This window comes from Sinohyriopsis cumingii, chromosome 4, assembly GCF_028554795.1.
Source record: "Sinohyriopsis cumingii isolate HCF-2022 chromosome 4, ASM2855479v2, whole genome shotgun sequence".
Lineage (NCBI taxonomy): Eukaryota > Metazoa > Mollusca > Bivalvia > Unionida > Unionidae > Sinohyriopsis > Sinohyriopsis cumingii.
The window spans coordinates 123,412,515-123,437,756 of NC_142964.1; the positions used below are offsets into that span (position 1 = coordinate 123,412,515).

General features: G+C 37.8%; 1 protein-coding gene across 1 annotated transcript; it reads right to left on the bottom strand.

Annotated features, from left to right (window-relative positions):
* Positions 1-860: 860 nt before the first annotated feature.
* On the bottom strand, positions 861-7,519 carry LOC149802034 (GTP-binding protein Di-Ras2-like). Its single transcript, XM_089956880.1, has 3 exons — positions 7,462-7,519; positions 4,825-4,998; positions 861-1,117 (listed from the first exon to the last, which is right to left on the bottom strand). Exons 1-3 carry the CDS (start codon positions 7,517-7,519, stop codon positions 861-863), a joined length of 489 nt encoding a protein of 162 aa, XP_089813006.1.
* Positions 7,520-25,242: the final 17,723 nt, after the last annotated feature.

Consider the following 25,242-nt stretch of genomic DNA (forward strand, 5'->3'; position numbering starts at 1 on the left):
TTTTCCTATCAGTCGTTGTACAGGAATTCCAGTCCCCAAAAATAATTAAATGAAATAAGTTCGTCCGAACCTAAGCTTCATTCAAAGATTCATTGTCCACGCTTTTCTCACGTGGAACCAACACTTTCATCACACGCGGAACACAAATATTCATAGTTTTACATACTAAGCATGTGCAACGCACAAAATGATGGAATGATAGAAAATAGCTAACCGTGAAGACCCTTACCAGCAAATTAAAGCCTGTGTTATTCGAACTACTTGTTATTTCATGCATGCGGTACAGGGTTTATTCTGCCGACACACGGTAAAATGGCGGACAAGGATATACTTCAATGTTCTCGGTTGGACGTTTTCTATACGGGTTAAACGTGTTCTAAAAATATCTCGTTTCTTGTTTGTTTTTGGTTTTTTGTCTCTTTATGAAGTATTGGAAGTAGATTTGTTATAAATATCGCCGTTTACATTTTCAGTTTACCAAAATAACACACACACACACACATACATACATACATACATACATACCTTACATACATACATACTGCGTGTGTGAATGAATAAATGATTTGCCAGAGTGAATAAATGTACACGTGAGTGATATGGATATTTTTCTGAACTCATAGGACAGGAACAACTTATATTTAACATGTTTATTTAGCGTCTTTCAGACTCATATTAGAAAAACAAATTATGAAAACGATTTAAATAATTGATGACATAATCACATATTGAAAAACTTTTAAGTTCTTCAAGAGAAAGTATTTCATCTAGCTAAGCCGACTTTCTAGACGTTTATGTTCAACTTGTTGAATATCAACTGACATTTATTCAAAGGTCCATGGAAGTTTTTGATGATTTTGTTAATCATTACTATGAAACCGTGATACTTTCTTTCTGGAGTCAGGATTGCCCCAGTCATTCTTCACTGGCTCCATGCACAATAGAGAAAGGACTGATTGAAATACACAGTTTACGTTGATGTTCAATTTGGCACTTGTCTCTATGTATGCGTCTCCAAACGTGAAAGCGTTTAGCAAAGCCTCTTCCGCTGTGACTTTTCTGGATGATGCTAAATCTATCTTGTTTCCGACCCACACTGCACGTACTCTGGAACAACCTTATAAGAAAAGGTTACATATGTGATATTTCTTTTTACAGAAACAGTCATCAAGGATCTATCTATAAGAGTAGATTTATGTTTGACCATGAGCATTCATAAATTTAAAGTTACTTAATTTTTAATATCATGGTATTTGTATTGTCTTACTATGGGAGTTGTTTAGTAACGTGGGTCCTGTAGCAGAATCCTTACTGGTTACAAATCACTAAGTTAGAATTATGGTGAAATAACGAATATTTATGTAATGTTTCTATGGTTGACTACCTTTCTAAACTTCATGAATTTATTTTTTGAAAAGTGTGCGACTTCACCGATATTGGAAGCGATGCTTTGTGTCGTTTTCTTATCTCAAACCCCTAGAGTTTGGATGGATGTTTGTCATTGATAAGTTTTTCCGAAATCTTTTGAAATAATAGTTCAATCGACACAAACTTTGACAAAATTACGTTCGATTTAGTACTTCAAACACCAATACAGCGTCTACCCTACAAATAGCAGTGTAATCGGCATAAAATCTGCAAATATTTCCTTTTATAGTTTAAGCAATACTAGATACCATAGAGAGTCCTAAGTTTAAATACAACTTATCACCGCCCAGTGTCTTTAATTTAAGTACAATTTGTCACCGCCCAGTGTCTTAAGTTTCAGTATAACTTATCACCGTCTAGTGTCTTCACGTTAAGTACAACTTATCACCGCCCAGTGTATTTACTTTAAATACAACTTGTCACCACCCTATGTCTTTAAGTACAACTTGACACCATCCAGTGTCTTAAGTTTAGGTACAACTTGTCACCGCCCAGTGCCTTTACTTTAAGTACAACTTGTCACCGACCAGTGTCTTTAGTTTAAGTACAACTTGTCACCGCCCAGTGTCTTTACTTTAAGTACAAATTGTCACAGCCCAGTGTCTTTACTTTAAGTACAACTTATCACCGCCCAGTGTCTTTACGTTAAGTACAATTTCTCACCGCCCAGTGTCTTAAGTTTAAGTACAACTTATCACCGTCCAGTATCTTTACGTTAAGTACAACTTGTCACCGCCCAGTGTCTTTACTTTAAATACAACTTATTACCGCCGAATGTCTTTAGCTTAAGTATTACTTGTCACCGCCCAGTGTCTTATGTCTAAGTACAGTTTATCACCACCCAGTGTCTTTACTTTAAGTACAACTTATCACCGCCCAGTGTCTTTACTTTAAGAACAACTTGTCACAGCCCAGTGTCTTAGGTCAAAGTACAACTTGTCTCCGCCCAGTGTCTTTACTTTAAGTACAACTTGTAACAGCCCAGTGTGTTTACTTTAAGTACAACTTGTCACCGCCCAGTGTCTTAAGTCTAAGTACAACTTATCACCGCCCAGTGTTTTTACTTTAAGTACAACTTAACACCGCCCTGAGTCTTTACTTTCAGTACAACTTATCACAGACCAGTGTCTTTACTTTCAGTACAACTTATCACAGCCCAGTGTCTTTATTTTAAGTACAACTTGTCACCGCCCAGTGTCTTTAGTTTAAGTACAACTTGTCACCGCCCAGTGTCTTTACTTTAAGTACAACTTGTCACCGCCCAGTGTCTTTACTTTAAATACAACTTATCACCGCCGAATGTCTTTAGTTTAAGCATTGCTTGTCACCGCCCAGTGTCTTAAGTCTAAGTACAGTTTAACACCGCCCAGTGTCTTTACTTTAAGTACAACTTGTCACAGCCCAGTGTCTTTACTTTAAGTACAACTTATCACCGCCCAGTGTCTTTAGTTTAAGTACTATTTGTCACCGCCCAGTGTCTTAAGTCTTAGTACAGTTTAACACCGCCCAGTGTCTTTACTTTCAGTACAACTTATCACCGTCCAGTATCTTTACTTTAACAACTTATTACCGCCCAGTGTCTTTACTTTAAGTACAACTTGTCACCGCCCAGTGTCTTAAGTCTTAGTACAGTTTAACACCTCCCAGTGTCTTTACTTTAAGTACATTTTATCACAGCCCAGTGTCTTAACTTTCAGTACAACGTATCACCGCCCAGTGTATTTACTTTAAGTACAACGTGTCACAGCCGAGTGTCTTTACTTTAAGTACAACTTGTCACCGCCCAGTGTCTTAAGTCTTAGTACAGTTTAACACCTCCCAGTGTCTTTACTTTAAGTACATTTTATCACAGCCCAGTGTCTTAACTTTCAGTACAACGTATCACCGCCCAGTGTATTTACTTTAAGTACAACGTGTCACAGCCGAGTGTCTTTACTTTAAGTACAATTTGTCACCGCCCAGTGTCTTAAGTCTAAGTACAGTTTAACACCGCCCAGTGTCTTTACTTTAAGTACAACTTATCACCGCCCAGTGTCTTTGCTTTCAGTACAACTTGTCACCGCCCAGTGTCTTAAATCTAAGTACAGTTTATCACCGCCCAGTGTCTTTACTTTAAGTACAACTTGTCACCGCAAAGTGTCTTACGTTTAAGTACAGTTTAACACCGCCCAGTGTCTTTACTTTAAGTACAACTTGTCACCGCCCAGTGTCTTAAGTCTAAGTACAGTTTAACACCGCCCAGTGTCTTTACTTTAAGTACAACTTATCACAACCCAGTGTATTTACTTTAAGTACAACTTATCACAGCCCAGTGTCTTTACTTTCAGTACAACTATTCACCGCCCAGTGTATTTACTTTAATTACAACGTGTCACAGCCTAGTGTCTTTACTTTAAGTACAACTTGTCACCGCCCAGTGTCTTATGTCTAAGTACAGTTTATATCCACACAGTGTATTTACTTTAAGTACAACTTATCACCGCCCAGTGTCTTTACTTTAAGAACAACTTGTCACAGCCCAGTGTCTTAGGTCAAAGTACAACTTGTCACCGCCCAGTGTCTTTACTTTAAGTACAACTTGTAACAGCCCAGTGTCTTTACTTTAAGTACAACTTGTCACCGCCCAGTGTCTTAAGTCTAAGTACAACTTATCACCGCCCAGTGTCTTTGCTTCAAGTACAACTTAACACCGCCCTGAGTCTTTACTTTCAGTACAACTTATCACAGCCCAGTGTCTTTACTTTCAGTACAACTTATCACAGCCCAGTGTCTTTATTTTAAGTACAACTTATCACCGGCCAGTGTCTTAAGTCTAAGTACAACTGATCACCGCCAGTGTCTTTACCTTAAGTACTAATTGACACCACCCAGTGTCTTAAGTTTAAGAACAACTTTTTACCGCCCAGTGTCTTAAGTCGAAGTACAATTGATCACCGCCCAATATCTTTACCTTAAGTACTACTTGACACAGCCCAGTGTCTTATTTTAATACAACTTGTCATAGCCTAGTGTCTTTAGTTTAAGTACATCTTGTCACCGCTCAGCGTCTTAAGTTTAAGTACAACTGATCACAGCCCAGTGTCTTTACTTTAAGTACAACTTGGCAGCGCCCAGTGTCTTAAATTTAAGTACAACTTATCACCGTCCAGTGTCTTTACGTTAAGTACAATTTGTCACCTCCCAGTGTTTTTAGTTTAAATACAACTTATCATCGCCCAGTGTCCTAAGTTTAGGTGCAGTTTGTCACGGCCAAGTGTTTTTACTTTAAGTACAACTTGTCACCGCCCAGTGTCTTAAGTTTAAGTATAACTTGTCACCGCCCAGTTTCTTTAGTTTAAGCACTACTAAAAAAAATAAAACCAGTGTCATTAGCTTAACAGTAAATGCCTACAATACCTTTGATATCCTGAATTTGCTTCCTCGTTGCTTTGGCCGCTGACAGCGTGTCTGGAGAGTCTACTGAGACCACTATCATGAAGACATCCCCTCTCTGTATGTCCAGGATCCGCATCACTGGAAAATGATCTCCTCCTGCTGTGTCCAAAACCTCTATGCAGTGATGGCAGCCATCTGAAATGTAAAGACACCCACAATTTGAAGAGGAAGATTAGAATTAAGACGCTGGTTTACGAAAAGGTTTGGAGGATGTATATTTGAAACAAAGTGTTTTTAGCAACCATACAAACTGTTAGGTACGACAAAGGTTAGATGGCGCCCACGGTGTGATCCGCGCCTACTGTTTTTGTCAGAAAAGGGAAGTGCTCACTTGTTTCATTCAGGTTTCCGAGATGTTTTCCTCCGCATCAAAAGTCAGTTCTATTCAAGGCTTGACGGGTCGATACAGCTGTACAGTTAATTGAAATCGCAGCACCATGGTTATCTGATTAATGGAGTTTTTATTAAAAACTGGCGATAAAAACATTTGCTTAAGCACAGCACACTAATTTTATTCCAGATCAAAACAAAAAAATTTTTTATTTTTTACTTTTTTTAAAAGGAAATTAATACTAATGTATTATCCAAAACATTTCGTGTTTGTAACTAATTCTGTCATCCTGTTCTGTGCTAGATTATTTTCCTCAAGCTGCATTGTTTTGAAAGCATCAAATACTGTTGCTTTTTGAATATTTGCAACAATTATGTCTATGCTCTAAGTACAACGTCAAGAAAAAAAGTGTTCATTGTCCAGCTCTTAAAGATGGCCAGTTGTATTGCCCAGCTGTTGTACTGAAAACTGATATTGCAATTAAGTGAGGACATCCATCCAACTCATATCCAACCATTGGTGTCTTGATACACCGATTTAGTGGAGCAGAACCAGTGATTTCTTCAAGGGGTTTTCAATTCTTAATCAAAGCGTCATTCATTTAACGACTGTAGCTGGAAAGGAAACATCAAAATAGCCGTTGTGGATTAGCTAGTATTTTGTCTTCACAATACGCCACAAATGCCACTAGACTAAAGGATATGGACCAGTTAGACCGGTTAGTAAGGTGCTGGCTACAACGTAACTGCACCCCCATCGTGAGAATTAACACGGATTCTTATCCAGATTCTCCGTTAGAGATGTAAAACGACTTACTTAACAAACTGCAGTAAAAATAGGTCTGGTAATGAGACTAGAAGTAGCAAAAGATGACCAAGTATAACCGTGTTGAAGATCGCACGAGACGCACCTGTCTCAAAAAATAAAATAAAATGACACAAAATCTATTCCATTACGTTGTTTTTTATTTGAGTCTAATCTAACAGTTCCTAAAGAAATACGTAATAACATTTTAAGTATGCGAAATTCAGATATGATATATGATACTTTGCGTTAAAATATACATCTGCAAAACACATAATTTGTGAAAAAGACACTTATATACACTCAAGAAAAATAGAGGATGGTCAATGATTGAGATGTACTACACAACTATGTGTATTGGCATAATCTTCAAAGTTCTTTGTAACCTTATTCCTGTCTAATTTTTAAAATGCGGAATATTATGATAATTTGGTAGTTATATTATTCTTACCTGGAAATTTTGCGATATGTTCGTAGCAGTCACTTAGAGTCGGTGTGTGCTGTTCATTGAATTTCCCTAAAACATATCTTAGTACTAACGACGTTTTTCCCACACATTTAGAACCCACTACGACGATCCGTGCCTTCCTCATGCTTCAAGCTAGGAGTTTCGTCCCTCATCGGTCGTCTGCTTTTATACCACACACATTACTGATGCTGCATTTCCCTTGCTACAGTTAACCAGTCTGGGTGGGGCTGTCTGGCTTGGCATTGGCTGATTCATCATTGTCAATCAATTTGGGAAGGGTTTTCATTAAAGGATAACCAGACAAGATGAATGCATGGCATACAAAAAACTAGTTTTGATGCCATGTTTTAGTAAAAGATTCCATGCTTGACTGTATCGTCATTGAATACCATCAAGGACTAGGGTAGATGCCACTCAGCAGCATGCTAATTATGTGCAGATTTGTGGTAAATAAGTCACTGTTTCAAGTCTTGTGGCATTACTAACAGCTCATTCTTAATTGAATAGATATAAACACAGACACATCTGAAGCAGATTCGGTTTGCATCTGTAGAAAACGAAACATTTTCTCAAAATAGTCTTTATTTAAAATTATAACCAGTACACAATTAACTTTAACTTACACACACACACACACACACACACACACGCACGCACGCACGCATACATGCTTACATACATACACGCACGCACACATACAGAACCGGCCCTAGGATGTGCGGAGCCCATGGCAGTAGGCGATGAGCGGGGTCCCAAGCAAAACAATTGCTGTGCGAAGTTGATTTCCTGAAAGCGCGGGGCTCAAGGCGATTGCCTCGTTCGCCTAGCCTTAAGGCCGGACCTGCACACATACATACATACATACATACATACATACATAGTCAGACTTGTCCTAACGATCCCCTTTACCCAGAAAGTACCTGTTCACAACGGCCATTTTAATGTTCCCCGCCAAATTTCCTATATAAATGTCCTGTACGTAATGGTCACTTACCTTCCGCTTTCAGTGGCCAGATGTTTCCTAACGAAACAATAATTTCTCCCTGTCTCATGATGATTCTGGCACGTATCTAATATGGCAGTGTTTCTCAAACTTTTTTGTCTTGCGGCGTACCAAAAAGATCTAAAAAATTTCACGGCACACCTGAAAAGATTTAACAATTTTTGTGGGGAAGAACTTATTTATTTTTACAAATATATTTAAATTTAATGTGAATTATGTGCCTGCTTTCGAGAGCAAATCAGATTGAAGCGAGGCTCCAAAGTCGACAAACAAGCTCGCATTTCGTAATTAGAGCGATCGAGTTCTCCCGAGATCTCGCACAAGTCTCGCGTTACGGAAGGAACCAATGAATGACTGACAGAGATTGCGTTTTTATATATGTTACTTTCTTTTAACTTTTGCGACATTGATTTACCATTTAATTATTCGATGTGTTCAAGGTTTCAAAACGCTAGCAATTTTAAATATTTTTCAAAACTCCCACGGCACACCCGCAAATCACTCGCGGCACACAGTTTGAGAATCACTGTAATATGGGCACTCGGTCTATGCAAATTATATATATGCTTACGAAGGCATTATTTACAGATAAAGGCAAATCATATTAATCGATGTACAAACATTTTCCTATCTCGACTGTAATAGTACTCTAGTCTCATTAACAGTGTAGATGTCAGAATATCAAATTCGAAGTCTCTGTCGTTTTCAAAATCGGGTAAAGGGTCGAAGCAATTTGTGTGCTGGATGATGTTAAAACTAGTCGTGCTGTCGCCCGACAGGTATAGTTGGATACCTTCACCATTTTGCCAAAGCTTGAAAACTATCTCTAAAAGTTCATCTTTGAGAAGAAATACGAGGCATGCCTTTTTCATTCGGGTCAAGGGTCAGTCAATATTTGAAACTTGTGGTTGATGGGTCACAAAGAAAAGCCATATATGACTAAACATCTCTCATTAGCCAGCAATCTTTTGATGATGGCGAGCTGAACAACCGGCTAATCCATATATTATTTTTAAAGCACGAACAGCTGTTTCCAATTGAAACTTACTGAGATGGCCGTCCAAAGGATCGGTCCAATTTTTGACCGCCACATGTAAGCTGTTAATCTATAGTGAAATTATTGTTTTGTAGATGAACCAATAATAATAATAATAATAATAATAATAACAATAAGAAGCTGAAGAAGAAGAAGAAGAAGGATAATTGGTGCATAGTATTTGTTCAAAAACTAACCTTAAAAGTTGTACCTGTGTACAAAGCAAGTTTCGCTTTTTCTCATGGGTGACCACTACTGACTATTGCAAAAACGCAAATTCTATCATGTAAATACTTATTACAGTTTTTGTTTCCCTTGCTAAAATAAATAAATTAGGAACCAAGATTCAATTTCTATTTGAATACTCCATGCAGATAAATCGATTGGAAAGATTCTCCTCTAAAATTACAAGCGGCGTTAAAATATACACCTTTAGCTTGCAAACAGACATTTATGATAGTTTTACACGCATACAGATTAAATACACGAGGACAAAGAGTTGAATAAGAGAGTACACACAAAAATTCACACTGACACATACACGCGTATATATATATATATATATATATATATATATATATATATATATATATATATATATATATATATATATATATATATTGTGGCGTTCTACGAACGCTCTGTTATGAGTTGGGGGTGGGGTGCTCCCAATATTTATTTGAATTACTATAGAATTCACACCCTGGCTCGTTTTTGTAGGAAGTGAAATTAGTGATAGGGAGAGGCAAAACTCCGAGCCCCCAGTCAGCAATACCGACAATTAAATTATTAAGAACACAAAGGTGAAATTCAAAAGAATAACAATTTAATACAATTTAAACGATATTAATTTCTCAACCAATCTTCTTCCTCTCGACCATGTAACAACCTATTTCATCATGTGATTATAGTGTGAGATGGCTTTCCCCAGTATTTGGTTTCTACTCATCTGTGCTCTACTCTGCCAATTCCTTTCCTCCTTCCGGCGCTCTGAGTACTCCGATTCTTCCTATCCTCTTCACCTTTTGTCTCCTTTTCTTCTCCCCCTTCTCTCCCTCTCTTCTCTCTAGCAACTAGGCTTATTCTCTGCTACTGCCTTGTTCTATCCTGTCGCTCTGTCTCTCTGAGACTCGGGACTTGACTACCCGGTAGTTCTGTCCCCAAAAGCTTCCTGCGAAAACACAAGGACGTTAGCATGTTTCGTTAGCCATCTCGCTCACACTAAATCAACAATCAATCATCAGATAGAGGCTATCTACATCTTCGGTCACGCATTCGTGCACATCGAAAACCACACGCGTTCTTATAAAAAAAACAACGTTGCAATAAAGAGCGGTATCCTTCTTATCATTCAGACATCACTAAATTGCGTCACATCAATATATTCTTAATCTCATTATTTTGAACAATATCACAACAATCAGACGCATTTCTGTACATTACACTCTCACAAGTGTACACAAATATTCAAATATCCATATTATTTAAATTTACACACTGCAACAATTTCCAAAGTTACAATTCAATTCAACAGTCGCAAAATCTAGAATATCACATGAATAAATACCCAAGTTTACTACGAAGTAACCAGATAGCGAATTACAATATTAATTCTGACTATGTGCTAGCAATCTACATAATCATGACTCATTTCTCAAGTACGCATGTAAATTAAACAATACAAAGGTAATTCTACGTACTAACAATTCTAGTAAGTAAATATACATACTGCACATAATTACAATTACAATGCCGTCACATTCTGCAACAATCTATCAAATAACTCACTGACCTTTACGAAACTTTCTGTCCTTGAATGTATCAAGGTTTCTTTTCCCGCCAATTCACGAGTGGCTTCCTCGAAGTTATTGCTACAACTTCTCAGCACGATGCTTCACAATGACTAATTCGTTCCCAGCCCAAATGACTGTTAAATTCTGGTTCGAATTGATGGCCCCACCCTTCCTCAGTTTCGATTGGATATCAATTCTACCCCAGTCGGTTCAGTTTACCAGGCCATCTGTCAAAGAGGGGAGATTTACAACAGCATCGAGGGTCCTTTGTTCTAGAACAATGTTTCCAACGTCTACATGTTAATTTTGACACCTAACGAAGAGGTCTCTTGTACAAACACGAATAGCTACGATAGACGCAGGGTCACCATACTCATGGCGCTAACCCATTCCTTTGTTCCTGACTTACGTATACATATGTGTGTATGTGTGTGTGTGTGTAAGGGTAACATGTGAAACAATACAATTGAATCAAAGGTAACTGAAAGCAAACATACACAACTAAGGGCAAATATAACATATAAGCAACACTAACAAAAAAATAATACGTACGCGGCGGATGCAAAATAACTAATATACATTTACAGTTGGATGGAAAATCGATCTAAAGATATGTGTATGCAACATGCATTACATTTATTCTAACAATAAGGAGTAATCATTTAAAAATCTTAAAATCGGAGGTTGTTAAAAAAAGTGTTAGGGACAGAATTGTGGAGTTAAGTTGCTGCACGCCTTGTTGATTCTAGCCCATACCTCTATGTTCTTGAATTCGGAACCTCCAAAGGGTTTGCAAGCCTAAACGAGTAAGAAGATATTTTTAATTCCATTTCATTTAAGTATTTGTGACAATGTTTGTTTGAAATGTTGAGACCTGTACAATTAACACGCAATCATAGAACAGAAAATATGTACATAGAGAATATTTAAATCTCTGGCAAAGGTGCGTTCCTAGTGTAGGACACTACTGTTATGCATATTTGATTTAATTTATATTTGATTTAATTTAATTGTTTGTTTGTAAGTTTTAAATTTTTTTAATTCCATTACTTGATATTGTTATGTAACTTTATTTACTTGAATAGAGTTCAGTTCCGACTGATTTTTCGAAGTAAACAACTAATAATAGAAACTTTGTATCTAATGCTGACCTAGTTCCTGACCTTAATTCAGAATCAGCAAGAGTTGTAGTAAACAACCATATTTTTTAATTCTTTCTCATAAAGTGGAATCGAGTCCATGTTTGCAATACGTGACAAATAACACGCATCAATTAAGTTTTTCCAGAGGATTGACTCACATCTGGCACCTGTTTTGCGTTGTAGCTAGAGTTATTATTGGTGTTTTGAAAAAGAATAGTCATTAGCGCCTTAACACTTGAGAAGTTAAAGTGTTGCATGTTCTGACCAGATTTTGGCTAATTATTTTATTTTCTTCAGATTATTTGGATTTCAAGATTCTTTTACTGGGAAATACTAGTGCTCTATATTAATTCTTGGAAAAGGTCAGTTATCGAAATTTACACATAACTCAAACACTGGAATATTTTTTTTTCTGTGATTCAACAAAGAACTGTTGACAGATCAGTACAACGCTGAATACAGCATGCATCATCGCCTTCCAATCTGGATTTCACCGGGTCTCGAATTCTTGGTTTATATTTGGATTTGATTCGTACAACCTTAAGTTCATTTTCTCATTTTTACCTTGTTTTTCTAGGGAAATAAATTGTTTGTTAAATGTTACAAAGGTTATTGTTTTCCTACTTTTCTTCTTACTGTTTGAAAGAGCATAAACACGTAACAAATAAAATTGGGGTCTCGTCCTTGGGATATATGAATTTCGGCTAAAATATTTTTGAAATTTAAATTCCCCTAGTTTTCAAAACAAATTTAAAACAATCCTTGGTAAATTCAAGTGGCTTTTTTGACAATGTCATCAGAAGTGGAAATCTTTCTTTCAAATCCTACCCAGGAACAATTGGACTTGCCTGAAAATATGATCTGTCTGAGGCAAAAGCTTCTTTAAAGAAGCAAGAAATAAAAATATTTTGGTCCAGTATTTGGTTGAAAAGTTTGTCTTGGATAAAAGATTTTTGGTTTCGTTCATTAAGTCTGTCTCAGACTCCGACATAAAAGTAAAGGAATTAAAATTAAAATACAAGATGGAATTAGAGTTAAAGAAGCTGGAACATTAGAAAGATAAAGAAGAAAAAGAAAGGCAAAAAGAGAAGGCAGAGACAGAATATAAATTTAGAATAAAAGAAATAGAACTGGCCAGTGGAATGTACGTTTTCACTTCACGTACAAGTTCAAGTTTTGATATTACTAAGAATTTTAGTTTGTGCTCCCTTTTAGAGAAAAAGATGTAGACAAATAGTTTCCTTATTTCAAAATAGTTGTTGAAAATTGGAAATGGTCAAGGGAGCATTGGACTCAATTATTACAGTGTGCATTTGTTTGCAAACCCCGAGATATCTGGGCCTCCCTGTCAGTACAACATAGCGCTAACTATGATTTATTGATGGAATGCATCTTAAAGGGTTATCATTTAGTCTCTGGTGCTTAGCCAAGAAAGTTTATTAAGATTATGAATGTCTTAGACAACTTGTATTACTTGTAGATTTCAAGAACTGTGTCCATACTGACATAAACACTTATCTTGATGAGCATAAGGTCGAAGCCTTGGAACATGTTGCTCGTGCTGCTGACGAGTTTTCTTTAGCTCATAAAGTTTATTTTATAAATAAGACTTCCACTCAGCAGTCTTCTGGCAGAAAAGTAATTAAGCCCAATACAAGTCCATCTAAATCTTAATCTGGCACAACTTTTAGAAATCAATTTTCTGATAAGCTTGATAAAAAATCAAACGTGATATTGGTAGATACTGTAGATCTTGTCATACTTATCAAATGGTATGAAAGCCCAATCAGAAGATAGCTACGATTCATCTGCAACCTATTCTTGCATTTGACGAAGTATTTAGCAGAATAATGGTTGATCGTGTCGGTCCCTTACCTAAGACCAAGTCAGGTAACCAATACTTGTTGACCATATTGTGTGCGTCAACAAGGTTCCCAGAGGCAATTTCTTTGAGGAATATTAAAACAAAAACAATAGTAATATCTCTAGTAAAGTATTTTTTTTTTAAATTAAATTTGGCCCTCCCAAATCCGTCCAACCTGATCAAGAGTGGAATTTCATGTCTGGAATTTTCTAGCAAGTTATGTACGAATTAGGCATCCAACAAGTCAAATCTTCTGCCTATCACCCGGAGAGTCAATGGGCCTTAGAAAGATTTTGTCAGACTTTGAAAAATATGATTCGATCATATTGTTTTGATACGAATAATGATTGTGTTGAAGGCATTCGTTTACCGTTGTTCGCTGTTAGGGAATCAGTTAAAAAAATTTAGGCTTCAGTCTCTTTGAACTGGTTTTCAAACACACTGTGCGTGGACCACTGACGTTCTTGAAACAGAAACTTCTTTCTAATGAAGATACTTCAATTAATCTTCTTTCCAATCTTAAGTATAAGTTGTCAAAGGTTTGTGATGTTGTAAGAGCGAAACTGCACTCTACTCAGTCAAAATTTAAATTAAGGTATCAGAAAAACTCAAAGAAAAGGAGATTTCAGCCTCGTAATAGAGTTATGGCTCTCTTGCTCGTACCACAAAAACCTCTTCAGGCCAATTATTATGGTCCCTACACAGTTGAAAAGAAAGCAAATGATTTATATTAATAATAATAATAATAATAATAACAACAACAACAACAGCAACAACAACAACAACAATAATAATAATAATAATAATAATAATAATGAGGACTTTGTATAGCGCCTAATCTTTAGAAGCTCTAAGAGCTTTACAACATTAGACAACACATATAAGATAAGAAACATAATAATATTCTTACAAAAACAAACAACATGAAATTAGAAAAACATTAAAAAATAAAAAACATACTGAGAATCTTTCAGGTAGGAAACATTATTAGGTCTTCAAGTTTGTTCTTGTAGTCGAAATAAGTGAGTTTTGAGAGACTTCTTGAATGTGATCACTGTGTCTTTTTGTCTAAGTTCAGTGGGCAATTCATTCCACGTTGCTGGGCCCTGGCATGCAAAAGAACGCTGTCCATATGACTTTGTTTTCATAGTGGGAATAATGAGTATACGATTGTAAGAAGAGGAGCGTAAGTATCTTGCTGGTGTGTACACATGAGTGAGGTCGGAAAGGTATGTTGGACTAGAGTCCGACAGTGAAACGTAGCACAGAGAACACATTTTGTGTTTGATTCTGAATCGAATGGATAGCCAGTGTATGCTACAGAGCAGCGGGGAGGTGTGCTCTGAACGTGGTACTCTAAGTATGATCCGAGCAGCTGTGTTTTGAACTTTTTGAAGTTTCTGGAGTAGATATTGAGATGAACCAGAGATAACTGAGTTACAATAGTCCAGCCTTGAAAGTACTAATGAACACACAAGTGTTTTAGTGGCATCAGCTGAAAGATATTTGCGAATGGAGCTGATGCGTCTCAGCTCAAGATATGCAGCCTTGCATATGTTCATGACATGTTGGTGCAATGTGAGAGTACTCTCCAGAGTAACACCTAGGTTTCGTACTGATTGTGTGAATTTAATGTTGGTGTTGCTGATATTTATTGTTGGAGGTAAAGGATGTGAATGAGAAAGTCTTTGTGTTGTAATCAGAATGGCCTCAGTTTTATCATCATTCATCTGCAGCTTGTTACAAGTCATCCATGATTTCACATCAGAAATGTACCTCTCTACACATTGGATGGTAGCATCAACTTCAGTTGGGTGGCTAGATTTGTATATTTGGGTGTCATCAGCGTACAATTGATGAGACACTGGATGATGATCTATGACACTTGAGAGCGACTGAGTGTACAGAATGAAGAGAACAGGTCTAAGAACAGACCCCTGTGGAACACAACAACATAGATCAACTGGCTGGAGTGTATTCCATTTGCAGATACAAGATGTGTCCTGTTGACCAAGTAGGACTTGAACCACAGTAAGACTGTATCATGAATGCCAAAGACATACTGGAGACGGTGAAGTAATATATCATGGTCTATTGTGTCAAATGCTGCAGACAAATCAAGTGGGGTGAGGACTAATATCTTTCCGCTATCCAAAGCAGAGAGAATGTCATTAACTACGTTTAGAAGAGTAGTTTCAGTACTGTGGCAAGGGCGATATGCAGATTGTACATTGCTATAAAGACTATTTGAATTTAGATGAGCTACAAGCTGGGATAGAACAACCTTTTCTAAGATTTTTTAAATGAATGAGAGATTAGAAACTGGGCGGTAGTTCTTTAAATCGTTATGGTCTAGTGTTGGTTTCTTCAGCAAAGGCTTTACAATGGCAGTTTTGAAAAATGATGGGAATTCCCCGGATGAGAAAGAGGTATTAATAACATCAGTTAGTGAAAGCAATACTGGATCTAAGCACTCAAGCAGCAGTGATGTTGGAATTGGATCAAGTTCACATGACTTTGGTGCACTCTTCATCACAATTGTACGTGCGAAATCCATAGAGACCGGTTCAGATGTTGCTAATGGTTGACGCTCAAATTCTGTATCAAAACTGTATGGTGACGACGACTCAATTGAAATTGTGGTGTCAAGCTTATCTCTAATGGTTTGTACTTTGTCACGGAAGAAATTTTCAAGCATGTCCGGAAGGCCGACTGGAGAGAAGGTAGTTGGAAGTGGTGTTGATTTGTTCCTTGACATTAGCTTGTTAGTAATCTCGAAGAGCTCTTTGCAGCTGGAACTTTCCATGATCTTAGTAGCGTAGTGGGCTGATTTCGCTGCATGGACTATATTTCTGACATTCTTTTTAGCGACTTCATAGATTTGCTCATGAATAGTGAGTCTGGTGGAAAGCCAAAGCCTCTCAGCTTTACGCGGTCTATTTTATCAGTGCGAAGCTGGTCCCTAACACTGCTATACCATGGAGAACAGTTTTGAACTGATACCCTGCACTTGGTGGCTGGGGCATGTTTGTCAAGCAATGAACGCAGACAGTTATCGAGTTGTTCTGCGGTAGGAGGTAAGCAAGTTGTTAGGTTAGCTTGGATGTGTGCATTAGTTTGGTTCTATTTATCATAAGGAGGTTTCTCTTAGTAGCAGATAAAGATGGAGGGTTAGGGACTGATACGTCAAGATGGCATATAATGCAGAGGTGATCTGATGCAAGGTCATGGGATACCAGGGAGGACCGTAGAATGTTATCATCAGGTCTATGAAGAATCCAGTCTAAAATGTGACCATGTTTATGGATGGGTTGGTTAACTGACTGTTTGAGGTTGAAAACATTAATAGAATCTATGAGTTTTGATGTATTTGAGTTTCCGGGACAGTCAAAGTGAAAGTTGAAATCTCCAAGAATAATCAGGTTGCCACCTATAGAATTTCCATAGTCCAGGAGATTCGGAAACTTTTCCAAAAAGAGAGAGTCAGCCAGCTTGTTTGTTCTACTAGGAGGAGGGCGGTATAAGCCGAAAAAATGGACTGACCTTTGCTCCAGTGTGAGTGTGGTTTGGACTAGTTACATCATACATACTCCTGGGAGTCGAAACCAAAAACAACTTTGCCACATAAACATGTTAAAAGAGTGTATAGCCAGGTTAGACATACAATCAATTTAGTTGTACCTGTCCCACTCAGTGAAGATTTAAGTGAAGGAATACCATCTGACTCTACTGATTTTGGAGTGACAAATCGGAAGACAGAAATTATGAAGGATCTGGACCAGAAACGTTCACATTTGCAATAGCAAGAAATAAATGAACCTAAACAGTTATTATTTGAATACAAGCACTTATTTCCAGATGTTCCTACCAGAAGAAACACAATTTTTCATGACGTTGAAACTGTAAATTCCAAACCTGTGAAACAACAGCCGTACATGATGAACCATCTCAAGCAGGAATAGGTGAAAAAAGAAATTCAGTATTTGCTGGAGAATGATTTCATAGAGCCCAGTAAAAGTGACTAAGTTCACCATGTATACTTGTTCCACATAAAACTTTTCGTATGTGCACTGATTAGAGGAAGGTGAACAGTTAGATTAAAACAGATTCATGTCTATTACCTAGAATCGATGACTGCATTGATAAAATCGGAAATGACAAGCATGTCACCAAATTTGACCTTCTGAAAGGATTTTGTCAAATTCCACTGACGGAAAGAACAGGTAATTTCGACATTCGTGACTCCAGATGAACTTCATCGATATAAAGTGGTGTGGTTTGGAATGAAGGTAAGCCAAGTACGTTTCATCGTCTAATGAATATGATTACCTCTGGTCAAGATAATTGTGATGCTTACATCGATGATGTCATCATCTACAACGACACTAAAAAAGAACAATTAGCAACAATTCGGAAATTCCTTGGCAAACTCACTTATGCAATTTTGACAATTATTTTTAACATTTCTAGGACATATCATAGGCCATGGACAAGTTAAACACACAGATGCTATGGTCAAGGTTATCACTGAATGTGCCTGTTAGTAAAAAGCAAAAGATGCGATATTCAGCTATACTGGATACTATCGGAACATCTGTTCCAATTATTTTATAATTGCTGAACACCTGACAAATTTATTGAGCCAGAAAAACAAGTTCCTTTGGACTGAAAAATGACAGGAGGCTTTTGATAACTTTGAAGTCAAACTTAAGAGCGCGCCAATTCTTACAGCTACAAATTTCAGCCAATCATTTGAACTGACTGTTGATGCAAGTGATGTTCGTGTTGGAGCAGTATTGATTCAAGAAGATAAAAATGGTGTCGATCATTGAGTGTGTTATTTTTCTAAGAAATTAAATAAGCACCCAAAACATTATTCAACATTCGAGAAGGGATGATTGGCTTTGATAACAGCATTAAAACATTTTGAAGTTTACATTAGTTTCTTCTCCTTTTTCGATTATCGTGTTTAGTGATCACAGCCTCCTTACGTTCATCGGCAAGATTAAAAATAAAAATCAAAAACTACTAAGGTTGAGTTTGTTGTTACAGGAATATAATATTGACATCAGGTACATCAGTGGAAAAGGAAATTTAGTGGCAGATGCACTTTCCCGTGTATATGAATATTATTTTATCTATACTTTTTATAATTCATAAGAGTTCTTCTCTTATTATTTTCAAACCTCATGTGGTAAAAAGAAAGCTTTATTATATAAATCTTTCTTTCTCTTTATTGGGGAAGTGTTATGTATATTTGATTTAATTTATATTTGATTTAATTTAATAGTTTGTTTGTAAATTTTTCGTATTCCATTACATTCCATAGTAACGTAACCTTATTTACTGATTTTTCGGAGTAAACAACTAATAATAGAAACTTTGTATCTAATGCTGACCTAGTTCCTGACCTTGATTCAGAAAATCAGTAAGAGTTGCAGTAAACAACTTTTTATTATTTTATTTATTCTTTTTTTTCAGAGTAAGAGTCATGAGGAAACTGGGGCCATACTTGGAGTAGGTGACAAATAACATGTATCAATTAGGACTTTCCAGAGGATGGACCCACATCCGGGCATCTGTTTTGCGTTGTAGCTAGACTTATTGAGAATGATAAGCCTTAACACATGAGAAGTTAAAGTGTTTTATGTTGTGACCAGATTTTGACTATTTTTTTATTTTCATCAAATTATTTGGATTTCAAGATTCTTTTCCAATGAAATACTAGTGCTCTAAATTAATTCTTGGACAGGGACAGTTATCCAAATTTACACATAATTCAAACACTGGAATATTATATGCTGTGACTCAACAAAGAACTGTTGACACACCAGTACGACGCTGGGCACAGCATACGTCATCCACTTCCATTTTGGGTTTCATCGGGTTTCGAATTCAGTTTCATTAAGACATTTTATTACTAAGACTCCTATTTTTAAATCTTTTGGATTATTTTTGGATTTGATTCATAAAACCGTATGTTCTTTTTCTCAGTTTTACTTTGTTTTTCTAGGGATATAAATTATTTTTTAGATTTTACAAAGCTTGTTTTCTGCACTCTTTTCTTGTTACTGTTTGAAAGAGTCTAAACACGTAACGCTATGTTCTCTTAGAATCATACTGATTACACCATTGGTTTGTTTCTGAAACGATTTTTCTTGTTTTAGCCCATTAACTGATACAACGAATGTCGAGATATGCTTAAATCAGCCTTTCGTTCGGTGGCCCCAGTTTTGAAACCGATGGTGACACCAGATTGCATGCTTTGAAAGATGCCGCGTTGACGCAAGGCAAAGAATTTCTCCGAAATGTCATCATCGACAAACAAAACCCTAAAGAAGCATTCTTGAGAGCAGGCAAAAACGTCTTGCTGTTAACGGGCAAAGACATTTTGGGCAGAAGAGAAACGCCTATAAATGCCCTAGACTCTGTCGAGTCAAGCATTTCTACTTCCTTGACTGCAGCAAGGACAAGGCAGAAAGAGTTGACGAAGAAAACACTCCTTCAGAGGACTTCATACTCATAGAGCTAGGAAGACTAAGAAAAGAAGAAGTGTCCGAGACTTAGACGTTTTTGATTATTAAATCAAAGAGACGAAAAATGATTCTTCGAGAGTATTGCGCCTGTTCGAAGTCGGAACTAGATATGTTTCCCTTGCCACCCGCCATGATGACAATGGAAGAATCCCAATGGATCGAATTTCACCCCGTCTCTTCTTTGGAGGATTCAGCTCCCATCGAGTTTGAAATCAAAGGGCAGCGTACCAGACCTTTTGAACCTAGCTTTGCCCAGATGAATTACGTAAGATCGTACTTGTCCCTGTACGAAGCCACCGGACAGTTTGGAACCAATTGCAGTTACGGCATTACCTACGACGATTATGCAGGAGGTTATGTTTTGTGGGCTTTTGATTTCACTCCAAATCGAGGCAGTGAGAGGGACATTTCCACCCTATAAAATCCGGTCAGATTCGTGTGGAACTTCAGTTTGCAGATCCTCCAGCCAATACGGTGAACGTCATCCTGTGTGCCGAATTCGATAATTCCATAGAAATCAACAACTTGAGAGAAGTCATTCTAGATTATTAGCAGCTATGGAAGACTGTAATCCATCTTTGAAGAATCTATGGAAATCGTATGGGAGGATACCGTGGAAGTAGAACCCCAAGACGAAGACGAATACAACATAGTGATGAAATCCAGACGGCCAGAAGAAGAACATTTAGTCTCCTATTGTGCCCAACACCTAGCAGAAAAAATTACAGAAATGATCAAGAAAGATTGTTATCGATGTCAAAATGATCATCCCAGTCAAATTCGACACGATAAATGTCTGATGCTGAGTCAAGAAGAAAAATTGGACGAATATCTGGACGAAGCTAGGAGTCTCATCTCGGAAGAAGCCGTGTCTCGTCAGTGGTATAAAGACATGCGTGATCATTCCTCTCCTCCACTGATGACTTTGGCTATCGAGCACATCGAAGCTCTCTTGGCTTAGAGTGCAGAGACAAAATGAAAAAAACGGTCACTTGTCAGACATTTTCAAACAGAAAGTCAGGATTGAATTGATCACTTACCATTAGCTATGAAGAACAACAACAATAAGAAACTTCACAAAAACAGATACCTGGGAACTTTATTATCTTTTGAACCACAGCTTCTTGAATCCTGTCGTGTGTGGTAAAGATGAACTGCCTCATCGCAAACCTCAAGACCATCAAGCTTATGTCATCAACTCGGACGACAGTCATCTCCCAGAAACCCACTGTGTAGCTGTTTACATTCTTATAGAAGGTTGTGTGGAGTATTTCGATTCGTACGGATTGCCCCCTTTGGAAGACGATATCATCGACTTTATGAGAAGAAATGCTGAGACAACACGATTCAAAAGTGTGGAATTACAAGGTACAGACTCCATGGTGTGTGGACAAGATTGCGTGTATTTTCTTTATCAACGCAGTCTTGGATATTGTTTAGAACATTTAGTGACTTATTTTGATCGTCACTCTTCTAGAAACGATGACAAAGTAGATCAATGGTTTTGTCATTATTATGTTATATTTTGTCTTTGGCTAGGTATCGTAGTGTAAATCAATGGCCTGATGACTTCCAACAGTGGAAGTCTAGTTTCACTTCACAACGTTGTCAACCTTGTCCAAAATAATTTGTTATTATAAAACATGTTTGTTAGTTTATTTGATTGTTTATTTAAAAATTTGTTGATTGTTGGCTATTTGATAAAACTGTTATGTTTTGAAGAAAAAAAAATCCGTCTGTCTTTTGTTTGCCATTTTTATGATGAACCATGCTCTTTGACTTCTCTCAATTCATCTCCATCAAATCAAACTATCCTAGCGTTCCGACACAAAACAGTGAAGGGATGATTTCTATCGCGTCCGCACTTGAACCATATAAAGCGGGGTAGTCTCCAGTCTGACCATCCTTTGTTGACTCATCCTCCTATGAAGATGTGCTCAAGAATAGCCAAGCTGAACGGACCTCGCGTGAATTTACATCGTGTCAGGTACAGCCTGATACCGAAACCTGAAGAGATAGAGAATGTCAGAATGCTGAAAGTGACTGAGGACCTGATAGAAGAGCTCTTCAGAGAGGAAATCAAGAAAGAAAAGAGAGAATGGACGGAGAAGTACAGACTTCAAAAACAGCAGAGAGAGCAGAGAGAGAGAGAACATCAGCAACAACGGCAACAGCAGGTACCAGACAGAGGTTTTGTCGACTGCCGTGTAGACACCAAAGAGTACTCCTTCTCTTTCCGAAGGAGCAGATCCTATCCTGTGGGAAAGCCTGCCGCCAGACAGGGACGCATTCTTAGACAATAAAAGATTGCCATAACTCCTCGTCAACAAAATCATACCTTTCAGGGCTATCCAATACTCTAGAAAAGAGACACCAATTCAATTGCCAATGGTTTGTTAGTAAGTTAAAAAATAGAAGTGTGCCTATAAGCACTTCATTTCTTTACTTTTGTTAGAAGTGTGTCCATAAGCACTGCGTTTCCGTAGCTTGTCAAAATAGTCAGTGGGGCTTGTGATTGTAATTAGTGTTTGTAAGTAAAAAGTGAGTGAGTGTTTCTTTTAGGTTCGCGCGTTTTATATTTGAGGTAACAATATGGGCAATGTAAGTTTTGGTGACAGGGGATGTTTTCCTTCACGTCCGTGCTTGATGCATATAAAGGGTACGCTCGTCAGTCTGGCTACCAATTATTGACCAGCAGCAGACCAACCAAGCTTATGGAACTTCACATGCACCTGGAGTACGCCCAGCGCCTGATGGATGAGCTGGCTACGGAGGCCTTAGAAGAAAGTGCCAGAGTTGAAAAAGAAGACAAGGCAAGAAAACCGAAAGAAGAGGAGGAAAAGAAAACAACTATGCTACCTTACGTAATGATAAGACCTGTGTGTAAGGTCAAACCTTAGGCGAGGATATCTCAAGAGGCAGCTCCACCACAACCACATCAACGACAGTCACTGCCAAAGTCAATATCACCAGTAGCAAGAGTCCTAATCCTACAGATGGAAAACTGGGAGGAGGAGTTACGAGAGCAAGCACGTCAACAACAAATGCAACATCCTCGGGACTGGCATAGGAGAAGACAGAGGAACGTTTTCACTATCCCAGAGACGGAATATTGGTGTGCTGAGGCCACTCAAGCTGCCTCCGCACTTGATGCAGCTACAGCCGATTGGGATAATGAATGGGGCCGACATTGTGTCTGTGGCACAAGACCAGGGAGGTGGAGTTAAAAAACAAACAGCCCTTCTCAGGGATACCCCAATACTCTAGAAAAGAGACTATACAAATTGCCAATTTGAGAGAGTGAGGAGTAGTGTGATTATAAATATAACCCCAATAGCGACCAAGGGTACAACAATATACATTCCCCCAGTCCAAATAAACTAAACAAAACCACTTACCACAATAGCAGACCCAGGGACCATCCAAGCCATTAAGAGAGGAGCAAATAATATACAGCAAGAATAAGGATAAAAAACAATGCATCCAAGCTAACTCTACCATACCAGCAAATAAATCTAACTCCAACATATGGGACGGGAAGGGAAAAGGGAAAGAGCCCATGAACCCCAAAAAATCACAAGGGGCAGGAGAACCGATCATTACCCCCCAAATTGACAAACCAACCACCCCCACCCCACAAGAAAGCAAACAACAACACAAATACCACCCCGTAGAACATATACTATTTATTAGAAGTAACTCATTCAGATTACTAAATCTCACTACCAACAGGATAACAGGGCCCTCCTTAAGGTTCATCAGGGACAACTTACTATCATTAGGCCATACACAAGTTACATCATAGTGCATTGCAGCAATCTAAGCCAAATAGTCAAATACCTAGAGCTAGAAACAATCAACAACATCAGAATAAAAGTCGAAAGACACCAAGAGGCAGAAATGAAAACACAACCCCAGGAACCAAACCCCATCTGTAAATAACAATAAATCCAAAAACAATATCACAGCCATCCCCGCCCCCAGCACAAAACAAACCACCTTCAAAGCTATACTCAAATTAAAAAAGCAAAGTAAATGCTTAAACAAGGAATCACTTACCACCAAACTCAAAGAAAGTGATACTCCCATAGATATGGCATTTAAACTAAAAAACTATAAATGACATGAAACTAATACAGCCGTCCTTGAATGCAAAGCCCCACTTTCCACCCTAATCAGATTAAGCCCCTTTAGGATAATATATCGCCTGGAATCATTCATAAATAAGGAAAGGTTATGCAGCAATTGCCAACACTGGAGGCACTTCGCTTCAAAATGTTAATTCACCAAATCATCCCAGCAATATGGGGGAAACCATAGGGATAAATGTAATAGGGAAACACCAAAATGTACTAACTGTAGGGGCCCCCACCAACCCCAATCACCTGAATGCCCATTTGCTATAAGAGAAAGCCAAATAATATACCTTATGAACAATAAAAAATGCAATACCATGCTGCCAAAAGACAAATACTTAATAATAAAATCCAATTTACCATTAGGAACCACAACAAACCAACTGAAGAACCAAACCAAAACAAAAACCCACAAAAACCTAATAGTTCAACCAATCCCATCCCCCAAATAATCAAAGCGCACAAACACCCCCACCCCCAAGGAATGAAGTAATTAACACCAACCCCAACAAAAAAACTATTACCTGAACAGCAATAGAAAAACTAATTAGGGAAATTTAAAACTGATTTACTTAGCAGACCTTCTCACCAATGAATAAAAAATATAGCAAATAAATAACAAACTACAACTAATCCTAACTAAGATGACATAATACCCCCCCCCTAATTAATTGCTAAATGACCACCTCACTTATGATTAGTACAACCAATCGCAACATAACAATATGGCATTGGAATGCAAGAGGTTTGACAGGCAACATCAGTGAACTAAGAATCAAACTACAAAACTTAGTTCACAAACCTGACCTAATCTGCATTCAAGAAACCAAAATAACAAACAAAAATAGACAATTACCCAGAATCCAAGTTTACGCCCCGGATATTTCCAACATCGAACTAAAGGAGAAAGGAAGGTGTAGGTATCTTTATTATAGAGAACCTACCAAATGCAACCCCAATTTCTATTGCACCAACACCAAGTAGCAATATAATAGTAGAAATTCAGTTCCTCATAATACACACAGGGGTAACAAACAAATATTCAATATTTACGACCCAGGTGGAAATGCAAATGTATCTAATCTAATCACATATAGGCAAACAAATGACCACAAGGAAGTGGATCGGATTATCATCTGCGGTGTATTCAATGCCCATAACGAGCTGGGGGTGGGGGGTAGTAGGACGGATAAAAGAGGCAGGTTGGTTGAAACCAACTTGACCATCCTCAATGACGGCACTAACACTCGCCTCAACCCGGAGGA

What these genes read in the sequence shown, in the direction of transcription:
- LOC149802034 (XM_089956880.1), bottom strand. Translation starts at nt 7,519, where the DNA reads ATGAGACAGGGAGAAATTATTGTTTCGTTAGGAAACATCTGGCCACTG. An exon ending in CTGGCCACTGAAAGCGGAAG is followed by an intron (nt 4,999 to 7,461) that starts GTAAGTGACCAT and finishes TTTACATTTCAG; the next exon opens with ATGGCTGCCATCACTGCATA. An exon ending in GCAAATTCAGGATATCAAAG is followed by an intron (nt 1,118 to 4,824) that starts GTATTGTAGGCA and finishes TTTTCTTATAAG; the next exon opens with GTTGTTCCAGAGTACGTGCA.